The sequence below is a fragment of the Struthio camelus genome, chromosome 25 (assembly GCF_040807025.1).
Source record: "Struthio camelus isolate bStrCam1 chromosome 25, bStrCam1.hap1, whole genome shotgun sequence".
Taxonomy (NCBI): Eukaryota; Metazoa; Chordata; class Aves; order Struthioniformes; family Struthionidae; genus Struthio; species Struthio camelus.
Window position 1 is genome coordinate 882,639 of NC_090966.1, and position 25,427 is coordinate 908,065.

At 40.0% G+C, this 25,427-nt stretch overlaps 1 protein-coding gene across 2 annotated transcripts in view; it reads left to right on the top strand.

The window, feature by feature from the left end:
- NSF (N-ethylmaleimide sensitive factor, vesicle fusing ATPase) overlaps window positions 1-25,427 on the top strand; it is an 83,836-nt gene that overhangs the window by 13,158 nt on the left and 45,251 nt on the right. For both annotated transcript variants that reach the window (XM_068919310.1, XM_068919311.1), the window contains exons 2-8: window positions 1,826-1,911; window positions 8,506-8,605; window positions 11,640-11,679; window positions 16,426-16,592; window positions 17,778-17,885; window positions 18,555-18,630; window positions 23,299-23,454. In XM_068919310.1, coding sequence (XP_068775411.1) covers window positions 1,826-1,911; window positions 8,506-8,605; window positions 11,640-11,679; window positions 16,426-16,592; window positions 17,778-17,885; window positions 18,555-18,630; window positions 23,299-23,454 — 733 coding nt within the window. The remainder of the gene's footprint in view (window positions 1-1,825; window positions 1,912-8,505; window positions 8,606-11,639; window positions 11,680-16,425; window positions 16,593-17,777; window positions 17,886-18,554; window positions 18,631-23,298; window positions 23,455-25,427) is intronic.

The following is a 25,427-nucleotide window of genomic DNA, read 5'->3' on the forward strand; positions in this document are numbered from 1 at the left end:
TTCTGCCCGTTGCCTCTCGTCCTGTCACTGGGCGCCACGGAGAAGAGTCTGGCCCCATCCTCTCGACACCCTCCCTTCAGATACTTGTAGACGTTGATGAGATCCCCTCTCAGTCTTCTCTTCTGCAGGCTCAACAGGCCCAGCTTTCTAGCTTGCGTATCATCTTTTACATGACCATGTTTTCCCAAATTGTCCCTGTACAGTCATGAAAACCTGCTTGCCGTTGAATGACATCCTTCTTTTGCGCGAGCTGTATTCTTTTAAAAATGCTTCTGTATACTAATAATGTATTGAGGCTTTAAAAATGGCCTTAAAGCTTGGGGAAGGCATATATTAGAGAGCTGGGAGCATAATGTAGGTTATAGATACAGTCTGAAATGTTGGGTGTTGTTAAGAGAAAAATGGGCTGCTGCCAAAGGCCACGGAAGGAGAATGGACTATATGGGATGGGCTATGGGATGACTAGCACAATCAGTACAGATACTGCTGCAGAAACAACTACATTATTTCATGTGTCAAATAACCAAGGACGCAGTTATCACATTGTAGAGCTTGCAGCAGGAACACTTTGTGCTGAATCTGAAGTGCATTCCTTTATATTTGTGCATTTCCTTAAAGCAAAGCTTGGACGCTCCCGAATGCAGACAGCAATAACGTAGAATGGCAACTTTGCCAGGTGCTTGCTGCTACATTTAGAAAGCAGTTTGTCAGCGAGGATTAAAAATGCATTTGAGGACTGGTGCTGTATAAACCTTTAATCCATGGATCCTGTGTACAGAATTTTTCCCAGAAATATCTTATCTAATGCATTTAGCAGGATGTGAAATGGGACTGCTCCTCTGACTCCAAAGTTGCTTTTCTGTCAAATTTGAAATACCGCAATGAAACAGAAACATTGATTTTTTTTTTTCTTTTTAAAGAATACTTTGTTGTAATAATTTTTTGAGTGATAGGCTGAAATCGACTCTTTAACTTAATGTTTTTGTCTGTTTGCTGATCCATAATGATCTAGTTTCCTATAGCATTCAAAAGATTATGCACCGCTTGATATTTCTTTGGAAAAGTTTCTGGAGAGATTCTGTGGACTTGGGTAGCAGTTGGCTGAGAGTTGTACCTTCCTAGAGCCTTTCGGTGAGGCCGTGTACTGCATTGTTCTAAGTACATATCTCTTGAGCGAATATGCTCAAATTTCATTTTTTTGAGTAACAACTTCATACTGGCACAGAAATATTCTGTTGAGGTCTGCTATTAATGTTATTATCTGGGGGAAATGAGGGAAGAAGGAAGAAAGGCTAGCATCTTTATTCTACCCTCTTTTCCCCATGTGCTCTCTCTCTAATTCAGCACAGCAATGCGAGGTGGAGTTACCCAGGCTGTAGTGCAACTGGTCTGTCACTAGGCCACTTGTTTTAACAGCTTTCAAAAAGTCCCAACTGTTCTTGGCAAGAAATGACCTCCAGTGAATGACTTATTTGAACGTCCTGGCATGTTGCAGGATGCAGGGAGCATCAGGGTCCATCAGCAAGTTAACAATACTTGCATTGCAGTTTTTTTCTGCAGGTAATTTTTAGGCATTTTTCCCAATCTAGACTTATAAAATGCAGAGATTTTGGATACAAACTTCTATGACAATTAGAAGTATCTGGGGAAACAGGGAAGGGACGTAAGAGCTTGTCAATGATGCTAAACTATGCTCTGAGAGTATATCAGTACCCATGAAACCTATTTGTGTGTTATGGATCTAAAGAAGTTCTGAGACTTGGAGACTAAAGGAAAATAGAGTTTTATTTGATAATTCTTCCCCTTTTATCTTTCTCTCTCCTAGTCTATGCAAGCAGCGAGATGTCCCACAGATGAACTATCATTAACCAACTGTGCTGTGGTGAATGAGAAGGACTTCCAGTCTGGGCAGTAAGTGTATACTGTTGCTCTTTCAGCTTTTAACCAAAAAATAATTATTTTCAAAATTTGAATGGAAATGAGATGGAATTTCTGATTTGGGAAGGTGAATACAGTAGGTTAATTAACAAAATTCTTGTAGTTCTATATATTTAGAGATGGAAACTTTGGAGGTACTTCTCTCTCGGTACCGGAGATACTCTAAAATGATGGGTTTTTTTCTGAAGCGTTTCTAGTTTGGGAACTGAAGCTGGTTAACTAATTATAATAACTATTTTAATGAAGGACTTCAGCCCCTCCCCCCCTTCTTTTTGTTCCTATTACCTAGTTAGAATAGTTATTTTCAAATAGATTTTTATGATTTAGCTATGTTACTAGGTCCATCTTCTCACTCCCCTGTCATATTTGAATACTATGTAGAGTCAGTGAAAACTCTCTCGTGTTGTATAGGTTTTCCAGCACAAGACCAATAGGGGAAGAAAACCAGAAAGTGGGCGCAATTTGGATACTTTAATCGCCACTTTCTGTGGTGACTAATAGAAGCTGATTCTGGGTTTTATTTTTGTTAGAAAGGTAGAGAACACATTAATTTTTCAGCCCAGCCGACACAGAAGCACATTGTATTGTAAAACAAACAAACAAACAAACAAAAAACCAGATAATTTCGTTGCTTTGCTGCAATAGTTAAGGTGGCTCTTTAAAGCACTTCAGTATATGGATTACAGATAGAAATAATTGGTTCCAACAGAGTATATCACATGCAACATAAGGCTGAAAACGGGAAACAGTGTTTAACAAAAGGTTTTGAATGCTAAGCATAGGGCCTTGAGTCACCTAAGCATGAGATACCTGGCCCAGATAAATTTTGCTAAGGATGGAAAACAGAATATATCTAAACTGTGGAGAAGACGGGAGCGGAGGCATTTGGAAACTCTTTTTGTGCTGTGTGCCTGCTGCGCTGCTACCCTGGAGAGCTCCTGCGCTGCAGGGAGCTGTCCTTTCCACTCACAGTGATTGACTGAACTCTGATTTCACAACCTCACCTTTAGTGTAAAAAAACACCAGCAAAACTTTTACAGTCAGAAGTAAGCAAAAGTGTCTGCTTGGACAGGATGAATGTTCTGGTCTCTTTGAATGATTTTTTTTTTCCTCCCAAGTGGATTTTTATCAAAGTAATTAGCTTATGAAAAGGATCCAAACTAAGCATTTTACCTAAAACTGTTAGCTCACGCATTCTACAAATGTTAACTTCCTGAAATACGAATGTCCTGAAGGGACCCAGCTTCTAGACCTGCAGCAGCCAACTGCTATCCTTTTACTCTGTAAATGAGAACACTTTTTCATTGCATTTATGGAACTGTGCAGGAAACAATATCCTGAGACTTGCTTGTTAAGCAGGCTGGCCATGATTCTGGCTGTACTAATTCTCCCCAAGAGAGCTGCCTATTTCTAGAAATTGGACTTACAAAGAAAGCAGCATATGTTTGGTTGTGAACAGATGCTATAAATTGCTTTGCAAATTGTAAGACTAGGGTACCGAGAAACATCTCTCTATTCAGCTTCTCCTGAAAGATGTAGTCATTCTGCTGCATTGCAGATATACTGAGCAAGACCATCCTTATGATCTGCTGCAGTAATTTGCACGCAGTCAGCAGTTTTGGTTTGCACTACCCTGCCATGACTGGCTGCACAGATGATTTTTGATGACAGCTACACAAGGAACTTTGCTTTACTGCTTTCATTTGGTGCTCATTGGCTTAGAGCTGGGAGTTTGACTTTGGATCAGTGAAGTGGCTTATCCCCAAGATTCCACTGTACATCTTTTCGTGCTTCACTTTTCCTCATCTTGCAAGTTGGACAAGTATGAGTCATAATTTTGTGATGCATGAGTTCATGGGATGCAGTGCGTTATTGTAGAAACAGTGTTGGTTTAGTAAGTGTTCATGTCTTATGTTCCTGTGCACATTTTTACCTTGAGGACTCCCAAAATATTTTGGAAAGAGAAACGTGCTGAAAGCAACCAGGCAGAGTGAAGAGGACAACAGTCTAGGAGGAAACCAGAGTAGGGTATCTGAGCAGCGATCTTTTTCTGCTGGAAATGATCAATAATTCCTGCCTTTTATTCCTGTCTTTTATATGGGAGGACCATCCCTCTTATCTCATGGCAGTTTAGTTATCTGAAGAGCCCTTGAGGAACCTTGCTGAATAATTTACATGGATTTCCAAAAGGTGCACCAAGGGAATATCTGGCTGTATTGTTCCAATGCTTATTGAGACCTTTACACAAATGTGCAAGGTATCGTCTCCCTTACAAAAACTGTGCTCTCTCTTCACTAACATAACAATTGTAACAGGTCAGTGTTACCTATTATAGCTTCTGTTGATTTGCTCAACCTTTTCAGCAGAGTTAACCAGCTGTCGGTTTCCTGGGCCTGGCTTGAGCTCTTTTTAAAAATTGGCATCACGCTGCATGTTGTTGTTGATACTTTAGGCAAGGCTTTACACGTGAATTAGTAGATCAGCAGTTTCATCCTTCAGGGTTCTTGGGATATATCTGGCCCTGGTGACTCATTGCTCCTTTTATTAATTTATAAGCAGAAGCTAATGTTAATGAGGTTGAGACTTCCCCATGTGTCTCCATGAACTCCTCAAGCTCCCTCCTGGTGAACATCAAGGCAGTTTTAATTTTTCCTGCTATTGCCTGTGGGAGGCTGCCTGCTCCTGCTATCTTTGAGAGAGAAATGCTGCTTTTTTTTTTTTTGGGGTACCTTTTGCAGATTTGTCTCAAAGAACCTGTCAGGATTTGACCTTTTCTGTTCTTCTTGTTTGACTATAGTTTTCTTTCAGAAAGCTGAAACTTTTTTCCATCTCCTGGCATCCCTTGACCTGCTGTTGGGCTATGTTAGCTTTCTGGCTTTCTGGTAATGTTTTTGATGAATGGTACACTCCAAAATAATAATACTGTTAATTTCTGTGCCAAATATTTGTGGATACCATTGTTTCTTTTACAGTATTTTTTACCAGACATTATCATTTTCCTGCATTTTGCTTCTTTGAAATGAAACCCAGCAGTAGTGGCATTCTTTTCTTCCTGCAGGGATGTTGAATTATGTAAGCCACGGTCACTGATGTGTTTTAAGCCGAATTCAGTGTGCTGTTCAGGACTCCTCCCAATCTCAGGAATTTTTAATGTTGCACCTTTTGCTGTCTTATGAGCAGCTTTTAGCAGGGTATTATTTGTCATCAAGTGTAGTTACCGGTGAGGTATTCCTGTAGGACAGCCAGAACTTGTATAGCGCTTACTGGCATGTTTGCCTAACACTCTGCAATGTAATGCCTTGTTTACCCATTGGCTGTGTACTGATATGAACTTAAACTATTCAGATTGATACTTTGTATGCTGGAAACCTCTTGATTCCAGTCCTTGGACAGCTTCTGTGTTTTATCTAGTAATAAATTTAAAATGAAGTGGTCCTTAGAGCAAAATTCAGTTTTGGGTGGGCCCACTCCTCTGCCTCCCTGGAGAGGTTAATTACACCTTTTAAGCTTCTTCTGTGGTCACCAAAGGTGCCCTAACCCTCAAAAGGATGGAATTTCAAGTATGCCCCTGTGTCTGGCATTTCCGACTGGTTAGAGGCAGATGGTATACACTAAACATGCAGGTTGTTTTGGGTGCCATTCCTACTGAATCACAGAATAGCTGAGCTTGCGAGGGACCTCTAGAGATTATCTAGTCCAACCCCCTGATCAAGGAAGGCATTGTCAGCTAGAGTAGGTTGCTCAGGACTGTGTCCAGTCAGGTTTTGCATATAGCTGAGGGTAGAAACTTCATGACCTTTCTGAGCACGCTGTTCAAGTGTTGAACAATCTTCACAAGAAAAAAAGATTTTTTTATGTTAAAGTGGAATTTCCTATGTTTCAATTTGTGCCCATTGCCTCTTGTCCTGTCACTGGCTACTGCTGAGAAGAGTCTGGCTCAATCTTCTTTATTTCCCTCCATCAGGTATTTATACACATTGATAAGATCCCTCCAGATCTTTTTTGCTCCAGGCTAGAGTCCCAGCTTTCTCACACACTCCCCATATGAGAGATGCTCCAGTCCCTTAATCATCTTTGTGGACCTTCTCTGGAGTCGCTCCAGGATGACCATGTTTTCTTATCCTGGGCAGCCCGGTATTGGGCACGGTCCTCCAGCCGTGTATCTCACCAGTGCTGAGTAGAGGAGAAGGATCACCTCCTTTGACCTGTTGGCAATGCTCTTCCTAATGCAGCCCTGGATACTGTTGGCTGTCTTTGCCACAAGGGCATGTTACTGCCTTATGTTCAACTTGGTGTCCACTAGGGCTCCCAGGTCTTTTTCTGCAAGGCTACTTTCAAGCCTTTGCAGCCGGTTGGCCCCCTGGCTGTACTGGTGTGTGAGGTTGTTCTTCTCCAGGTGTGCAGGACTTGGCATTTGCCTTTGCTGAACTTTGTGAGGTTGCTGTCTGCTCATTTCTCCAGCCAGTTGAAGTCCTTCTGAAAGGCAGCATAATTATCAGGTGTATCAACCACTCCTCCCAATTTTCTGCTGTCTGCAGACTTGCCCCATCATCCAGGTCATTAATGAAGAGGTTAAACAGTATTGGCCCTAGTATGGACAGCTAGGGTACACCACTAGTGACTGGCCTCCAGCTGGACTTTGTGCAGTTCAGCCAGTTTTCAGTCCATTTCACTGTCTCTTTATCTAGTCTGTATTTCATTGGTTTGTGTGCAAAGATGTTGTGGGTGACAGCGTTGAAAGCCTTGCTAAAGTTCTGATAAAAAATATCCACTGCCCTCCCCTCATCCATTTAGCCACGCGTTTCACCGTAGAAGGCTGGGCAGGCATGATTTCTCCTTTGTAAATCCATGCTGACTGCTCCTGATCACATTCTTGTCCTAAATATGTTTGGAATTGGCTTCCAGGTTTACTTGCTCTATCACCTTCCCAGGGATGGCAGTGAGGCTGACCAGCTTGTAGTTCTCTGTATCTTCCTTCTTGAAGATAGGAGTGACATTTGCTTTCTTTCTGTCTTCAAGAACCTCCTCTGATTGCCATGAAATTTCCCTTAAATGCTTTACTTTCCCTGTGTAACGTGTATGGGGAGCCAAGCCACCTAAAATAGGTTTCGGGGTTTACCTGGGGCAGGAGATGGAAAAGGAGGTGTGCATATCCCTACAGTTGGGGCTTTCAGCAGCTAATGGATGATTTAAGACCAGAGCAAGTAAAGAATCAAATCACTTACCCACCTGTCAGAGAAGGTATATATCTCTGTGCGATATGTTTAAAATGCTTTCTTACCCTGCTGTGCCATGAAGCACTAACAGTTCCTGGAAAAGTTTTGCAGGCTTTTCTGTATGTTTGGGCAAAAGCTAGTGATGTCTAGTCCTTCTGGTTATGCCAGCCACACATTTCCTCTCGTCTCAAAGGACCTTATGTTCTTTCCGACCGTGTTGCTGAAACTATTATGCATATATGGTGTAGTTAATGTATATGTGTGCAGCAGATCAACTTTTGGACGGTGCTAGATTTACAGTTCATATGTAAATGAAAATATACTGAGCATATGTGCACATAATGCATTCACCCCAAGGGAGGGAGCACGGCCAGGAGTGTGGATTTTGGCTGTTAGAATAGTTCATCTAGCCATTGGTTTCTAACCATGGAAAAGAGAGTTGGTGAGAGAGGGAACCACAGGTAACATGAATCAGTGACCACATATATCATATGGGTAGTTAAACTACAGACAATTGCAAAGAGCAAGGTGTTGTCAAACATGATTCCTCCATCACCACTTGTCACCAGTGCACACAAATCTCATCTTACTTCTTGTTGGCTTAAGAAAGCAAAATAAAAGTCTGCTTATCACATGATGAGAACTATCATGCATAGTTTTTAGACAAATTTAAGCCACTTTTGAGTCTCCTTGTTCCTTACAGCATAGCTTTTGAGAGTGACAGACAGGCACACACAGTTGCTACTGTTGTGTCTGCTTCTGACTGTTGACATTGTTCTATTTTGAATGTAGTGTTCCCCATCTTCAGGTCCCATGTGAGTTCTACAGGATTTGCTCATCACTAGCAAACAGAACAGTCAGCCTCAGCACCTTATGTGATCTTGCTTCTTGTACAGGATTTCTTCCTCTCTTTTCTTTTTTTTTTTTTTCCTATGTTCAAGTTTCTAAACAGCATATGAGCCTTTTAAAGGCTTTGCGTCTCTTTCATATTAAAATCTCAAGTGGGTTATATTACTTGGATTTTGGTAAAACAATATTGCCTTGGTGTTAGAAGCTTGAGATGTGAAGCTGGTGTTGGTTTTAGATATGGCAACCTTGGTCTTTGTGGTTATTGTTTGATTCTGTCAGGTTTTATAATGCAATTCCTGAAATAAAGATGATGGTGGGTTTTAAATAATAACTGTTAGTACAATGTCTTGTGGTTGAGCTTTGAGATCATGTTACATCGCTGAAGTCATGTTACATGACTAGAATGTAAACTGGCTTATTTCTTTTGAATTCTCACAGCACTGGGAGCAATTTGAAATCCTTCTAGGTGTATACTGAAGTAAAATACTGTTCTCTCTTCTAGACATGTTGTTGTGAAGACTTCTCCCAACCACAAGTATATTTTCACACTGAGAACCCATTCCTCAGTTGTTCCTGGCAGTGTCGCGTTCAGCCTGCCCCAGGTACTATGTGGTTTGACTTAACGTTTTGCTGTGGAATAATCAAAATCTCTTTTGACATCGAGATTAACGATAACTATCCTAATTGGTGGGAGATGCCTGTGTAAAGTATGCTGCAAACTTGATTTTTGACATTGCAAGCTCATGGAGACATGTACTATAGCTGAAACAAACTTTCTTTTATTCCTTTGATCTTTTTTAGCTTATATATACTATAAAAGGTTTAATTTAACATTTTTAAAAAAACATGAGCAACAAACCCTTTTAAAAAGAAAAGCCTGAGCTGTATCTGTTTTATTGTGAATTGTTGTTTTCCTCTATTTTCCCTTGGCTTTAAAGGGTTTTCTTTCCTATGTTGCTCTTTCAAAGACCTGCAGGAAATGTTATTGATTGTGTTCAGTCATTACTAGTATTTCCAGATGAAAAGTGCAATGAAATGCATAAAATAAGTGTAACTTGTCTCCTCTGAAACTATGTAATGCTTTCATATGTTCCTGCTAATACCTGGTCTAGAAGCTGAATCTCTTTGCTGCAAACGCAAGACACTTTTCCACAACAGATGACTTGGCCTGGGCCCAAAAACTACGTTTTACTTTTTGACATATTGTTCAAATTCAGATTTGTGTGGATGAGTGGGTGAATATAACATTGCCATATGTCCATGTATGATGCCAAAAGTGAAAATCAGTTATCAGTATAAGATATTTGTATCACAGGCTTAAAGTAGGTGAGTTCATGATCTAGGGTTGATTTTTGTAGATTCCAGTAGTTATTGTAGCTCTGGAAAACACTTCTGCTAGGAGTGAGGTAGTTTGCTTATCCTTAAAATGTGACTGTGGTAGTAAGTGTTATGCCTGCTGGTGGATGAATGCTTTATTTGAGTATTCCTTATGCTAGAATTTACATTTCCAGTATTTCCTGAAGTCTTTGATAACCATAACCAGCATTACACAAAATATATATTTACATCAAGACCCATCTCATGTAATCACAGACAGTCATATAGTGGATGTTTTAGTTTGCAAGAATTCTAAGAACTTCTGCTCTGCATTGCTTATGTATATTAAATTCTTTACCACCATCGTTCTATAATAATCCTAACTCTTAGCTTTAAAGACCAAAAGCTGTTTATATACTGCAGAGAATGAAAGACCAAGGGCAGCGCAGTGATGGCAAACTTCTTAGCAGAAAATGCCCAAATGTACCTAGGTAAATGAGCTATATCTCTTGACCCAGAAAAAATCTTAAGGAATTTTTCTAGCTGAACTTGGGCAGCTTTCCTTCCTGTCCTGAAATCTGGTGATAGCCTTAGACTGGATGGTTTGAGCAAAGCCCAGCACTTCCCAGTATTTGCAGGAGTACCAGTGTGCCTGCCCACCATCCTTGCACTGGTAGTTACCAGTGACTGGTACTTCAGATGATGGTGAGTTTGTGCTATGTTTTGCTGAAGAGTTACAGTGTCAGGGGAGGGAGGAAATTCTTCATGGCCTTGCAGGTAAATGGTGGAAGCTGTGAAGCATGGGATTAAATATGGAATCATAATCTGTTTTCACCTTTTTGGGAATACTAGCATGTCAAATGCTTAAGACTTCCTATTCTGAGCATTGATTTCCAACATGTTGATCCCTGTTGCGTCAAGGGAATTCTTTCCTTAAGCTTAAGTTCCGTTTTGAACCACAAACATATTGAAGAAGGAGTATAGGAGGAGATTTTCATTTTTAAGAAAGGTCACTGTATTCCTTCTCCCAAACCTTTTTATCCTTTTAGGATAAAAAGCCAATCATAAATGGCCATAAAGTACAATATTTCCAATGGGGTCTTACCAGAGCCTTATGTAATGATACTAATATTTTCTTGTGATTCATGCCTCTCATTCGTGACTATCATTCTTACAAAGCTATGTTTTATCTTACTAAATGCTGTTTCTTGTTCCTGTAAGTGTTGCATGCTCTTGCCATTACTGATTCCTCATTTTGAAATAAGAATGAGAGAAAGAGATGTAATCTAATAAATGAAACACAGAATGAAGCTGTCAAGCAAATAACACTGCCAGTGTCAGCAGGAAGGGCCATTTCTGTGTATTGCAGTTATTTGGGGGGAAGGGAAGAGAGAAGAGTTAGCTATCAAACTTAGTTTATAATGGCTAACGAGCCATCTCAAAATAAGAGTTCTTGTTTTTTGGTATACAGTGGGAATGAGACCATGAATGTTGAATAGCCTGAAATGCGAACTGTAAATAGACAATAGCCAATCTGTAGAACAAGAATCATTGGAAGAAGACCATTTTTGCAGTAGGAAAGCCAGAACTTTTGTCATAACAACAGTTAAAGATTTTCATGTCACATAATTATTAAACCATTTCCAAATTTTTCTCATGCAGTTTTATGCTACACAAGTCTTTTAAAAGGAATTTGAAGGCAGGTAGTAGATTTAAGGAGTTCTTGCTAGTTGTCTGGAAAATATTTAATTAATTTAAGTTATATTGCTTCACATCATAACAAAGTCCTGCAATCAGTGTTTACTTGTAAGCTTTTAAAATGATCATGGAGTGCAGAGCAGCCTTTCCTGCCTGTTGCACCACATCTTACGTGATCAGCCCCCGAGCTTGATTAGAAAATGAGCAAAATGGTGAAAAACACATCCAGTATGGCAATATCTGTTACAGAGATGGTGGGGTGATCAGCGATAGGAATGTTATCTCATCAAGTCTACAGTAATGAATGTAATCCTCACCTTTGGGATTAGACATGGCTTGTCATTCCAAAATTGATTCCTGAATGATCAGATGTTGAACATGACAACACTCTGAGCAACCTGATATAAAGTTGATATTAGCCCTGCTTTGAGTGGGAGGGGGTTGAACAGGTGACCTCCTGAGGTCAGAGAATAGAATTATTGATAGAAATGATTCCATAATTTTGACTTGTTTCCTGTTTGTTTCCTTGTTTCTGATGGAGGGGTCTGTTTTTGTAAACGAGGATGTTGACTCTTGAGTAGACGTTGCTGCAGTTCTGAAGCTTTTGTCTTGTTTTCACAGCGAAAATGGGCTGGACTCTCCATTGGACAAGAGATAGATGGTAAGTCAGACAGCAGCGTGATCATGACATAAGTTTATAAAAGCCAATTTCCATGTTTCCAGACTGAAGTGAAACTGAAATGGAAAATCCAAGTTCTTCAGCCCTTCCTCAGGTACTGTAGGGCCCTCATTAGTGAAAGGGAGTTGCTCTCATGTCTGAATACTTCTTGTTTCTTAGCATTTTCAAGATGAGGTGGAGGTATTTTGACTTATCTTCAGACATCTATTGATATAGCAGCTCTATATGAAACATCAGTGTTCACATGCAGATGTGAACACTTAAAAAAATGTATCCAGAATGGTCTATCCTTGTGGTTTTGGAGAACACCTATCAGCTAACAGAAAACAGCTGTTTTAGTTGAAGCTTTTACTGTCATCTAAACTTTGATTATTGGGAATGGGACACTTTTAATGCTAAAGGATATTAAAAGCCAGCAGTCTGCTGTGGATTGCTGGAGTGATGAACTTTATGAATAGCACTGATGTTTTCACTGAACAGTGTTTAAGAAAATGCCTCCAGATCGTCACCATGTGAACATAATCTCAGAAGGTGCTGGTGAATGTCTTTAACATTAGTGCCAAGCATGTTGCAATATAGGAAGGTGTCACCCTGTGTGGGAAAGCACTTCTGCTTGCCTGTTAAATTACTCCAGCAAGTGGCGTATTTTTCATGTGAAAAATCATCTTAATGTTGGTGTTTGCACATGTTCATTTATTATCTTGTCCTCTTTTTTACCTGAGCTGTGGCAGGAACATGGGAGGCATGAATATTTGCTGCCAGTCAGTGCTGAGGTTTGTGCATTTACACTGTGTGCTTTCTGCAGTGTTTCCTGAGCAGGAGGCTACAGAAATGAAACCTCTGCACATATACTTCACTAATCAAATGCCTTTCTGGTCAAAGGTACTTCACAACATAAGAAACATAAATTAGTGTATGAGAATATTTGAAAATTCAGCTGCAGAATGTAGTTGGGCTTCTTAAAAAGTCAGGGAAGCCTCTTCATGCAGGTTATGCTTATGCAAGCTACCCACAGACCAGTACCATAAACAAGTGCTCTTGAGGGCCCTAAGTCACTTTTTCATTCTCTGATTTTGGGTCTGTTTGGTGCATAATTGATACTGTCTTAGTGTGTCACTGTGTCAGATGCTCATCTCCTGGGCAGACGACCCATAAGAAAGCTGAATTCTTTAGCTTTTTGCTCTCACTTTCTTCTCTGCTTTAAAACAAGGCCTTGCCACATTAAGGAGCAAATGGTCCTCTGATTGAGGGCACTATAAGAGTGAGATTGACCAGAGATGAAGGATTCTGCAATGTGATGAAGTGGAAGGGATGCCATCTAGAGTTTGCACAAGTTGAAGATTCATATTCCAAAGTTTAGATTTTAATGGGGCCTGACAGGCTTTTTGCCAGTGTTCAAAGAGGAGACTAACTGGCACCTTTCATCCTGTATACAATATCTTTCATTTGCCCATCTGTCACAGTTACGTCTGGTTTATGTAAGACTGGGATCACATTTAGGTGCTGCTCTTTGGTCTGTCTGCAGCTTCTGAAGTACTGACCAAACTGGCAGCAACTGGTATTGTAGGAAGGTCTCTTATGTTCTTCATAACGGCTGATCAAGGAAAGGGATGGTCTTTCATCAGGAATTACCTGCATGTTAATGAGGTCAGCCATCTCATTCTTGACAAGGTTATTGTGATGAAGCCTGCTCCAATGGTTGTCTGGTTCAGGGTTGTTGATGTGAAACAACTGTTCTTTAGACCACTGTTGTGGCATTTCAGGTGTTTACAGTGCTTCCAGGGAATTCTTGTCGCATTTGAGGATCGTGAGAGAGGTTATGACTGTATACTGCATCAAAAAATGAGGAGAACCTAGACTGAGAAATGATAAAGCTGTGAACATGAGGTGCTGTTCGGGAGGCTCTCTCCTTGGCTTTTCATTTTCCCAGCTTCTTTGAAATCAGCAAGTCAATGGGGCTGGGTCATTAGTTGAATGTAAAGTCTGATGTCTTTTTGGATCTCTTTTTGTACTGGATTCTCATGCAGTTTTTGGTATTTGTTTGGATTTGTTTGCTTCTAGGCCTTCAGAGACTCTTGCTTGGAAGCTTCTTTTCTTTGCTAGCTGAGTTTGTGTGTTTTTTTTTTTTTTCTAGTTCTTGTTGCCTTTTTAACTATAGAACCGCCTATAATTTTTTGCAGATGTGGGGAAGGAGCCGTGGATTTACTTCTCATCCTTGTTTGGTTGCTGGTCAGTAGCATGTACCAGCTGGTTTACGGATACGTGTTTTTTTTAATGCTACAATTATTTTGGAAATAATTGTAGTCAGTTGTTAGAGCAGATTTCAGATTGTACTTGTACTATACCCTGCTGCAAATTCACCAACTATGTGGGAATGTGTATTTAAAAAAATTGCAGCAATTTCATACAGAGTGGCTAAATGTCATATGACTCCCTTGTGAATATAAAGAATTAGTAAAGCTATACTACAGGTAGAGAGAAATATTCATAAAACTAGTGACTTACCAGGACTGCCTTTTTGTCTCGTTCCTCTAATAATGTGAAAGCTATGCTTTAAATGTCAGCTTAAAGCATGATCCTCTTCTTAATGGTACAGTGAAGCTGAGTTCTGTCAAGCCCCTAATACTATGGTTAGCACTTTACAGGTGAGTAAAACTCATAAGTTTGCATTTGTGGAAAGGGGTCTTGGGGCTGAGTGCTTCCAGTGGATATTGTCATTTTGCCTTTAGTATGATTCGGCTTCAGCTTTATCAGCTCTTGTGGTACAGTTGGAGATGCACACCTAGAGCTGGGTGCTGGCGGTGTCAGCTCTACTCTCAGCACCAGGACATCACTGCTGCCTTCTCACTCTGCCTCTCAGTTTCTAGTACTTTATGTGCTTTTGAAGCCAGTGCAGTATATTGCTTCCTGGTGCATGATTGTCCTTCTTTGTACCAGACATCTCCAACACTTGCTCCTTGACTTAAGGAGCACTTGTTGACACTCATTTCTGTGAGGTGTCCGTGTACAGGGACTAATGCTCTTTCCAGATGCTTTTGTTTGACAGAGCCCTGAGATTAGGGAAGCAAAATGAAATAGCTGCCCTAAAGAGACCTGTAAGGTAAGAAGGAGTCCTGTTACGTCCTTGCAGGGCCAATGTCCCTCCTTCATCAGCTATGACTAGTATAATACCCCTGGTACCACGTCCTGCTCCAAAAGAATAAGTAGATATACCTCAGTTCAGGAATTGGTATACTGTTTCTTCTTTATCCCTATTTCCCTGAAGATCTTTCCATGACAGCTCATTTCTAGGTGGCCTGTTCTTATACAAGGAAGGACATTATATACTGTAATGACCTAGCTGTCTGCCAGTATCATCTTAAGCAAGTGGCAGGCTCTTTTCATTCCCTTTATCTGAGTGAATCTATTCTCTCAGCTGATGCTTCTCATAGGTAGAAGCTCGTGTCAACTTAGAACCTTCCTAGGAGTTTGCAGGTTTACTCTGGAACCATTTTACTGCCAAAGGGTTGATAGTAAATAGCAGGCTATAGGGGAAGTGTATTTCCCTTATTCACCTCCTACAGCCTTATCCTTAGCTGTGACTTCTATATCAAACAAGACTTTCTTCTCTAGATTCAAGGCAAACCTGTAAGATATCTCAGTATTCTGGAGAAATGTCTGCTTCCATCCTTTGCTGCAATCTGGACTTGTGAATTATTAAGACTATCTGCTTTGTGTAATCCTGTCCTTCTAATCAATTGTGTGTTGAGGCAGTAGCCCTGAAGATGTGAAGCATGCTCTCCTTTCCTTTCTACCCTCTTTTCTCCAGCTATGATAGCCCTGAGTGTCCTTCTGTTTTTGACATGACGTAACCTGAGCCCTGTGGGGACTGGGTGCAATTGGCAATGACTATGAAGTACCTTCAGTGCCACCTTGCCTTCTGCCCCTTTTCAAGGGCCTTTCAATTGATTCTGCATCACTGGAAGTGTCCTGTGGCATGCTAAGATGGGCCTCATTGCACCTGCGGGGTAGGGCCTCTTTGCTGGCATCAAAGGGGAAGGGGTAGTTGATGCCTTATTCTGAATTGTGGAAGCCTAATAGGTTATATGCAGGTTTAAGGGCAGGGGTAGCAATGTGACCTAACTTTCTGCTGTCTAGTCTGGAGGGGACCCAGTTCAATCTATTGCTACATAAAAACAGTTATGACTTCTTGTCATTGCTTTACCAGCAGGATTACTCTTAGTGCTTCCTTTGGGGCTTTCTGAAGGCTTGTCCTCCACATCCTGTCTGGGACATTGATGTAGCTATCGTGGTAGTGCAGCATGGATGAACTTGCTTTCATTGTCCTCATCCCCAAATTCCTATGGTGTTTGAGCAATTTTAAGAGCATTAATAGAGGTTTTAAAGAAATGCAAGGGTTTTCAGTAGAGATACATTCTCTGTATTTTTTTTATCTTGCAGATGGATATAAGAGAAACAAGAGTCTTTATCAGAAATAAAAGGCTTAATTTTATTAAATCTAGTATCTGAAATATGTGATTATATGAATTAAATAGATGTTCCTATTTATCAGAAGGATTTTTTTAAAGTATTGAGTGGGAAAAATATTCTAAGACTATTAACATCTGGCAAGTGAGTAATCCCGTATAACTGGAAGAACATGTATTGACAAACTTGTAGCATATTTTAATACATTGTGTGACGATCTTGCTGTGCTGAAATGTGCTTTTCTTCTTTTTATTTTTACAGTTTCTTTATACACTTTTGACAAGGCTAAGCAATGTATTGGCACAATGACAATTGAGATAGATTTTCTGCAGAAGAAGAACATTGACTCCAACCCCTATGACACAGACAAAATGGCTGCTGAATTCATCCAACATTTCAACAGCCAAGCCTTCTCAGTAGGACAGCAGGTGGGAATTTTTTTAGGCTAAAATGGTCTTGAAGGAAGACATGTGCGCTGGTATATGCAATGATACAAAATACTGAAGAATGCCTAGTACTTAGTCCGTGCTGCAGAGGACAGCTTATAGATACAAATTATTTATAGTGTGAACAGTTTCTTTATGAATAGTGGAACCGTCATGACTTTCACTGAGAGTGTGAGTAGAGTGGTTTAAAATCTATCTTGTCCTTAGTTAAAGAAATATATCTTTGTGAGGAAAATCCTAAGGATTGAGAAACCTAGGTTCTTTCTCCGTCTCAGCCTGGTTGGATATAAGTGGAGCAGCTTCTGGAATCTTTTGACACATAACTTTGTTTTCATTCTATATCAAAAGAATATAGATGCTATTTTAATTAATTTTCAGTAGCACCTTCAATGTGGGGTATATACCGCTGCAAATATTTATTACTGCTCTACAGACTCCAGTTGTAAATTAGGTATGAAACATTTGACGTAGGGATTTCTGAAAGCTGATGTCCCTACAACTGAGCCTTTACAGCTCTATAAGAGGGGGAGTTTCTGTCTCTGAGAACTCCTGTGATAGTGTTTAGAATGCCACATTCTCTGGACAAACTGTGGTCCGTCTCTCAGGGTAGTTTACAACAGGCAGGGCCTGACTCTTAAATCAGTTGCAAATATAATCTTAGAGGAAAAGATTTGCAAAGACAACCTGCTGTCTTCTATAGGATGGGACCCTGCTTCTGTTAATATTCACTCTTATCTGTCTGCTAGCTATTGCAGAACTATTTTTGAGGTATCCTTGTCAAACCAAAATGCAACAGATCAAAAAGATTTGAGCTAAGTTGCCCTCCTGGGCTAGCATCAATATTTGAAGTATCAAGAGATGATACAGAACATACAGCCAGGGGATAAAGGTGGGGGGAGAAGACCTTTTCTTGGAAGGAAGCAGCTCTTTGAATTTTCCCTCCTGACTTAATGTTGGGCTACTTTTGCTCCATTGCCCTCAGTATGGGACCTCAAAACGATATATTCAAGTACACCAGGCCTTCACAAGGAAAAGCTGTGTGAGATTTATTAGGTGGTAAATGTAAGAGTCCTTGGGCCTCTTTCTCTTCAAATCTGATTAGCCTTGTCAAAATCCTTTTTAGCTTTTTAATGAGTTAAAATCCCCTTCTGCTGCTTCTTTTCACAGCTTGTGTTCAGTTTTAATGACAAACTTTTTGGCCTGCTGGTAAAGGACATGGAAGCTATGGATCCCAGCATCCTCAAAGGAGAGCCTGGAGTGAGCAAAAAGCAGAAGGTAGGGACACGGGAGTTTGTGTTTGTTCTGGAGGGGCTGCAGAGACTCAAGTACTGATCAGATGTTGTTACAAGGAGGAATTTAGGCTACTTGCATTTGCAGAAGCTATGCATTTGTTTCATCTGGCTGCTGCTTTTGCCTCGGAGAAGATAAGGAACAGTATTTTTGGTTAAATACAGTCTCCTGTGCTTATCTTATGTATCTGGGTGCTTAGAGTGGCACCCACTGAAGTGCAGAGCTGGGACTAGATGAAATTTTTTGGTCTTTATACACTTGTTCCTGGAAACCTTCTCTCTTGACAATTTCATATCCTCCAGATATGTCCAGTTGTGATTTTTTCCTTCTATAGAAAGCATTTTTTTGGTCTCCATTTACTAGATCTTGCTGAAATAAAATACTTGGTTTTGAACTAAACAAATAGCTTTAAAAAGCCAGCTTATTATAACAGGAGTTCCTTAGGTATAATAAAGTGCATTCAGTGTCATATGATTGTTACTAAAATTAGTGTTAGAGGAGGTGTTAATATTTCACATTTTTACCAGTGAGTTCTGTACTGGAGCTTTTGCCACTGTTTCTTGCTTTCAGAGGTGTGCTTGGAAATACCCAAAGAAGAATTTGAAGTTGAACCTAATAGTTGAATTTAACTATTTGATTTCCTCCCTTTTGCAGATTGAGGTTGGTTTGGTTCTTGGGAACAGTCAAGTTGCCTTTGAAAAAGCTGAGAACTCTTCTCTCAATCTGATTGGTAAGTGCCACTATATCCAAAGAGATAAATTGAGCTTGAGGTTTGCTGCTTTTTCAGGCCTCAAGGACATGCATGCTTCAAAGTTTGCTTTTTTCAGTTATATTATTTGACCTAATCAGTTGAAAACCACATCCCAAAATGTTTCCCAGGTATCTGTTTGAACTAGCAGATGACTGAACTTTCACAGACCCTGTAGAAAGCAGGTTGTGGATGTTCAGTAGTCTGTTAAAAACTATTGCCCTAAGAAGATACCACGATACCACCTGCCCTGCAAACATTGCTTCTTCTAACCAGGGGCTTTATACAAGTCACTGTATCATCCAAGTATGAAGCTTCACAACTGTCTGACCTAGTAAGGCTATTCTCTGGGCCTTTAGACCATACTTATTACCATAGTCTATCTAAAATATAGAGAGAGAAGATAGGAGGAAAAAATATCAGAGTCCCTCAAAGGCACTCACCATAGCAAACCAAGTTGCTTGAGTAGAGAAGTTCTCTGCATTCATAGGCCTAGATTAGAGAGGCACCATGGGCCAGTAGCTCCAGCCAAAGACAACAGCTAGTTGAAATGTTTTAACTCTCTGTACATCAGAGAATGATATTTTCAGGGACACTAACAGGCCAATGCCTCTTTAATTTCAAACAGCAGAGAAATGGGAAGGTGAGAAGAACTTTTCTGAATGCATAGGTCAAAATTGCAAAACAAGTGTAAAACTTGTGAAAATCCCATCTTTAATATCTCTTTTCTCATGGGAATCTTAAAAAGCTGATCAAGAATAGCTTGTGAAGATCATTTCAGTTTTCTTAACTTGTGAAAGTCCTACCCTTCAGAAACTGATGATAGCTGCAAAATACAGCACAGTATGTTATTATATGTGTTTGCATTAACTGTTCACACAGTAAGGTTATGCTGTCCTGCAGAGCAGGTACGTTCTCTGTTAGTTTGGCTGTTTCTTTCCCTTTCTGAGTTAGGAAGCGAACAGTACCTCCCTTGTTGGTAATATGGCTGTAGACATTCCTTGCTGGGTGCAATTTAAGTCCTGCACTGAACAGACATACCTGTTTTCCTCTTGCTTTCCTGGAGTACCTGAACTAAGAAACCTTTTGCTTTTGCTGCTGCTCTTTCACAGATGAGAAGTGGCAGAGCCTTTGCAGCAGGTGCAGGCTGCTCTGACTGAGGGTTCAGTGAACCTGGTCTCCTCAGCTGAGTGACTGTTTTAATCGTATTTTTGCAGTGGACTTGTGTTCAAAGCACAGCTCTCCTTGATTGTGAATGCTCAGTACTTTGAATGTTTGATACAGAAATAAAGATTGTGAGGTTGGTAGCCACTTAAGAAAATAGTTTCACTCATTCATCATTGCAGGAGCTTGTGGCAGAGACTGAGTTTTGATGCTGCCCATAAGTCCTCTTTTCCTGAAGTGTGAGGCTATGACTTAATGTTCTGTAGTTGTCTTTCAGAAATGGGGAGACATGAAGCTGTTCTGTAACTACATACCTTGCATATTACATAGATATCTTTATCTGGAAGTACATTCTGTACTAAAAAAAAGAGGTGTGTGGAAAGGGATTGTAGATGACACTGTAATTAAGCATATTAATCAGGATACAGTTTTTTAAGAGCACCAGATGAAGTTTGCATGAACATAATTTTAGCCCATTTAATTTTTCCTGTTTTGATAGGGCAACTTGGGGTGGATAGTAACATAATCCAATTTACTGAGTCATAGCAAGCAGTGATATTTTACTTGGTTAGTGTTCAAAGCCACGTAATGACCTGTGATCTTTCTCCTAACCTGGATAGGTATGAAGAATGGTCCCCTGGGAGAGTTAATTGAATGGGAATAGGAATCCTTCACTTCATTCTACTTCATTGCCTGCACACAAGACAAAAAGAGTTGCTTATGCCTGAATTTACTTCTGTTAGATTGGTACTTTATTTAATCCCCTTGTTGATCTGAGGCAGAACTGCTTAATGTGCTTTGTTTAGCGCATTAGCACATGTACTTTGTTTGTTAGTCTCTGGGGAATTGTGAAGTTGTGAATAATTACATTCTGAGAGGGAACATAAAAGTAAAGGAAGTGTCACTGAGCAGGTATCTTCAATAAAGGACCTTTATTTTCCTCAGTAGAAAAGGATTATGATCATTAAAAAATAATGCCAATTCTATTTCTTCTATTTAGCATAAAATTGTGTTTTAAAACCTGTGCATGACGTTTTATTTTAATCTTAAGAGAATTTTACTGTGATCAGGTGCTGCCAGAAGGGGGGGATATAGGCTAAGTTCTAGAGGAAAAATAACATGTCTCGATGAGCTGGTTGCAGTGGAGCAATGAGATAATAAATGTATAGTAACTGGTGAATCAAATGTTCACTGCTGCCTGACTTTGTACTATATGTTAGTGATGCATGTTGTACATAGTACCATGTTGTCGCTAACATGATAGTTAGAGACGTGTTCTTGTTTATTTCCTCATATGAGGAATTGGAAGTATTGATTCTAGGTGTGTTTAGTCCAAGATAGAAATAGAAATCTAGTGCAGCTTATATAGAACTTTTATTTAGCATAGTTAGTGGACTCTGGATGCCTAAAGTTAGGGGAGATTATAGTCCTCAGGCCCAATCCTGTAAAGTACTGGGTGAGTCTAAGAAAGTATGAGGCACCCAATTTCAGCAAGAATTAAGGAATAGCTTGAGAATCTTTGCTTCCGCTCTGGATATTTATATTACTCTTAGATTCTCTAGTAGCCAAGCAAAGTGACTTTGCTAAAAGCCATTTGGAAGTGTTGATTTGACCAATGTGAGTGTCAGTGCTGGTTTGTAAATTCCCTCAAATAAACTTAAGGTAAGACTACATAGCTTTATTGGCATTGCAGCTGTATCATTCTTATTGTTGCATTTTTGCTTACTGTCTGCCTCCTAAATGCATTGATTACTTTTAAGCTCCTATGAAAAGGGAGTATGGAGCTCTCTAAGATTAAACTTATGTGGAGCTTGTCAGCAAAAGAGAAAGGGGGGCTGTTACAATATTGCATAGAGAATACAAAACCTGTGCTTAGGGAATCTGGCTTAACTTGAAATATCTGTAGAAGAGGTTATGGAATAAATAGCAAAAAGAGCAGTGGTAGATTGGCAGGACTGGCTTTTATTCACCTGAGTTGTAAAGGAACTGAAGGATGAAATAGCTAACTTTGTAATACTGATTTATAACTTTGCTTAAAATTGCTCTGGTATCTGAGGACTGGAGGATGGCAAATATGCTGTCAATTTTTAAAAAGATGCCAGAGAAGGTCTGGGGAGCTACAGATCTTTAAACCTGAAATCTGTACAAAACAAATCAGCAGAAACTGTAGGAAGGAATCAAATTAGTGGGTATTTGTATTAAGATGATACACTGGGAAGGGTCAGCATGTCATCTGTAAGGGAAGTCCTAGATCCCGCTGGAGGTTCATTACAGGAATCAAAAAGCATGGGGACAATGCCTGACATAGTCTGCCTATTTTTCAGAGCTCTTCCAGCAAAGCTCCTTATCAAAATTTCTTTAAAAAGAAAATTAGCAGAGATGTGTAAGAGAGAAGGTCCTTGCATAAATGGATGAATGATGAAAGGGTAGAAGTAAATAACAGTTCCAGTGGAGTTCAGCATGAGTCTCTTCTGGGGCTTTGGCTTTTCATTATAATTATTGAATAAGCTGGAAAAAAGGCTGAGTAATGAGGTGACAAAACTTGCTCTTATGGGGCTGAGTGACTAGGAAGTAAAATGGCAGAGGAAACTCAATATAGATAAATATAAAGTGATATGTGGAAGGAAAACACTCCTAACTTCAGTCAAAAATGATTGCTGTTTACAGCCAAGATCCCGGTTGTGGTAACTCCAAAGAAATGTCGGCCCCATGCTCAGTAGCCATATGAGCTCTTTTGTTAAGAATTATGAAGCGCAGTTAAGATTATTACACATTATTAAAAAAAAAAGGATTTGGAACAAAGAAAGACATAATTTTGCATCTGTATTCAATATGCAGGCAAACCGCAGTGTGTGTTCTGGTCTGCCTGTCTCCAAAAGGATATAGGCGCAGTAGAGAAGACTGGAAAGAGAACAACAGAGATGCTCGAGTGAGGAGCAGCTGCTGTGTAAGGAATTAGTAACAAGTTAGGACTCTTCTATCTGGAAAAGCCACAACAGAGGTGGATACAAGACAAGTCTAACAAAATCCTAAATGGCCCAGAAAGGATGGAAAAGGGCTGACATGGAGCTAGTTCCTACCAGATTCAAAAGACACAAAATGAGCTGTTTTTTTGGGCAGCCAGTAGCTGATTTGTGGAGCAGATGTGGTAGGGTGTTATAGGTCCTAAGTTTACGTGGATTCAAGGGGCTTAGACAAATTTGGGGAAGAGAAATCTACTGAGGGTTATTAAATACAGAGAAACATCATCTGGCTCAGGAAATTACTGAACAGGAACAGCTGAAGGCTAGGAAAATAGTAAGGGGAAGTGTCCAGCACATGCCCTTGCACTCATATCATAGTGCATCCTCTTGACTAATGTTTGAAACTGAATATTGAGTTAGATGGGCATGAGTCTGACCTGCTAGAACTGCCCTTGTGGTGGTACTTCTATGAGCTGTAGTTCCGCTGTACCTCGTGTTTGAAATGACTTTTTTTTTTTTCCAGGTAAATCAAAGACCAAGGAGAACCGCCAGTCAATCATCAACCCAGACTGGAATTTTGAGAAAATGGGCATTGGAGGCCTCGACAAAGAATTCTCAGATATTTTCAGACGAGCCTTCGCGTCTCGAGTTTTTCCACCTGAAATTGTGGAGCAAATGGGTGAGTATGATACTGGGCAATATAGCTGGGGTACAGGATGCAGGCCTGTTTTTGGTTTGGAAAGATTAATATCACCTAATTACTTGATGATGCTGTGACACTGCAGTTGCTTGGGGATCCAGTAGACTAACAAAGCCTTTTCTTTTCCTGTTGCTCCTGAATGTTTTTCATACTCTTGTTACTTGGCTAGAGAAAGGGGACAAAAAACCAACTTGAATACTCAATGCCATAGATGGAATATCTGAGCAGATGAGATATATAGTTTAAATGAACACTTTTCTGTTGGAACCCAAACACTTGTTTAGTCAGATTTGAAATGCTGGAGAGGACGCACAGGCAGTGCATGTCTTTGAAGTTTGTGAAACGCAAACAGTGATGTGTCTTGAAGTTTGTGAAACAAAGCACAGATGCTAAATACATCTTTTCTGGGTTGGAAGAAAGGAGGTAGTTCCAGTGGTTTATACACACATGCTAGCAGGCACATAAATGGTACTGATTTGAAAGTAACTCTCAGTAAGCAAATGCAGCTGCAGGAATCCTACTTTGTCACATAAAGTGGCTAGGGATCTCTTAACTAGTCTTGTTTCTTTAAATACAATCTCTGTGGGTTTATATTTAAACTCTGGATCTGGAGCTATGTATTCTTTTATTTTTGTCTGTATTTCTTGACCTATGTCCCCTCTCCCCACAAATAAAGCAATCAAGATTTTGATTACAAATCAGATTTCCATCAAAAGATGCATCCTATTTCTGTGTGGCTGTGTAAAGTGTGTCCGTTCCCAGTGCTTATGGAACTGATTGCAAAGTAAACTTTCCTGGGAGGTGCATTAGGTCTTTTCTTACAGTGATTTAAACACTTAAGGAGAAACACTAAAGAAACACTGTAGGCTAAATCCAGTTAGTGCCTGACTCTCTCTCCTGCCTTTTTACTTCATATCGATCTAGTAGCCAAAGCCTTCTGGAGGCTGATCTTGGTTCTCTTGAATTTTGTGGCTGTGAACAAGTCAAAACTTCTCTGTCTCAGTTTGAGAATGTGAAATGCTTAATTTTGCTAATATTTAGCCACTCTCCAGAAAGAAGTGAGGAAAAATGGTGTTAGTTATGAAAAGAAAAGCTCTTCTCTCACCTAGATGCTGTATGTTGTGTGTCCAGTTCAGAAATGTTCCTTCAAGCAGGCCTTCGGACAGAGTGTCACCCTTTACTTGAAATATTTTGACATTTCGAAGCAACCATTCTGTATCTTCATAGCAGCAGTGCAGAGTCCTTAGCCCTGACCATGCAAGAAGGTAAAAGGTTCAGGCATTGGGAGTTCTCATCAGTGTCACTTGACCATAATGAGAAATATGCTAGTAGACTAGAGAGAATTATAGCTTGTTTTCAATTTGCTATTGCTTCACCTATTCAACGCTCATGGCTGCGTGCTGTCTGGTAGCATGCTAACCAGTGATGTGTCAAGGTAGGATTGTATTCTCTTGGTGTTATCACTGGTTGAACTACCCTGAGAGCTGGGCACTGTTTGGTAATAATGTGCAGCAGCCAGCTTTGCAGATGGAGGTCTTTCATGGCAACAAGTACCTCTTGAAAAGGTCAGAAACCCTGCTGTCTAGTGTGCAGTTGTGGAGCTGCTTTTCAGGGTATGCTGCTCAGATGGTTCCTCTTGTTAATTGGGGTTGCTTAATACAGGAGGAAAAAAAATTCTCTGAAGGACCGCTAGTATTTTGATTACCATGGGCAATGAATTAAAGGTGTGCCCTATTATTTATATAAATACATGTACCCTTACTTGTGCATGTTTACACACATACTGCACAAAGAAACATTTTTCTGGTAAGAAGTTAGACTCCAAACAGATTTCTCTAGCTCTCTGATTAACCCTAGGGGTAAAAAGCTTATCTGAAATTTGAAAAAACAAAACTTTCTGACATTCATTTTCTTTGCCTTAGTTATGACTTGCTCTTAACTATATTTCAGAT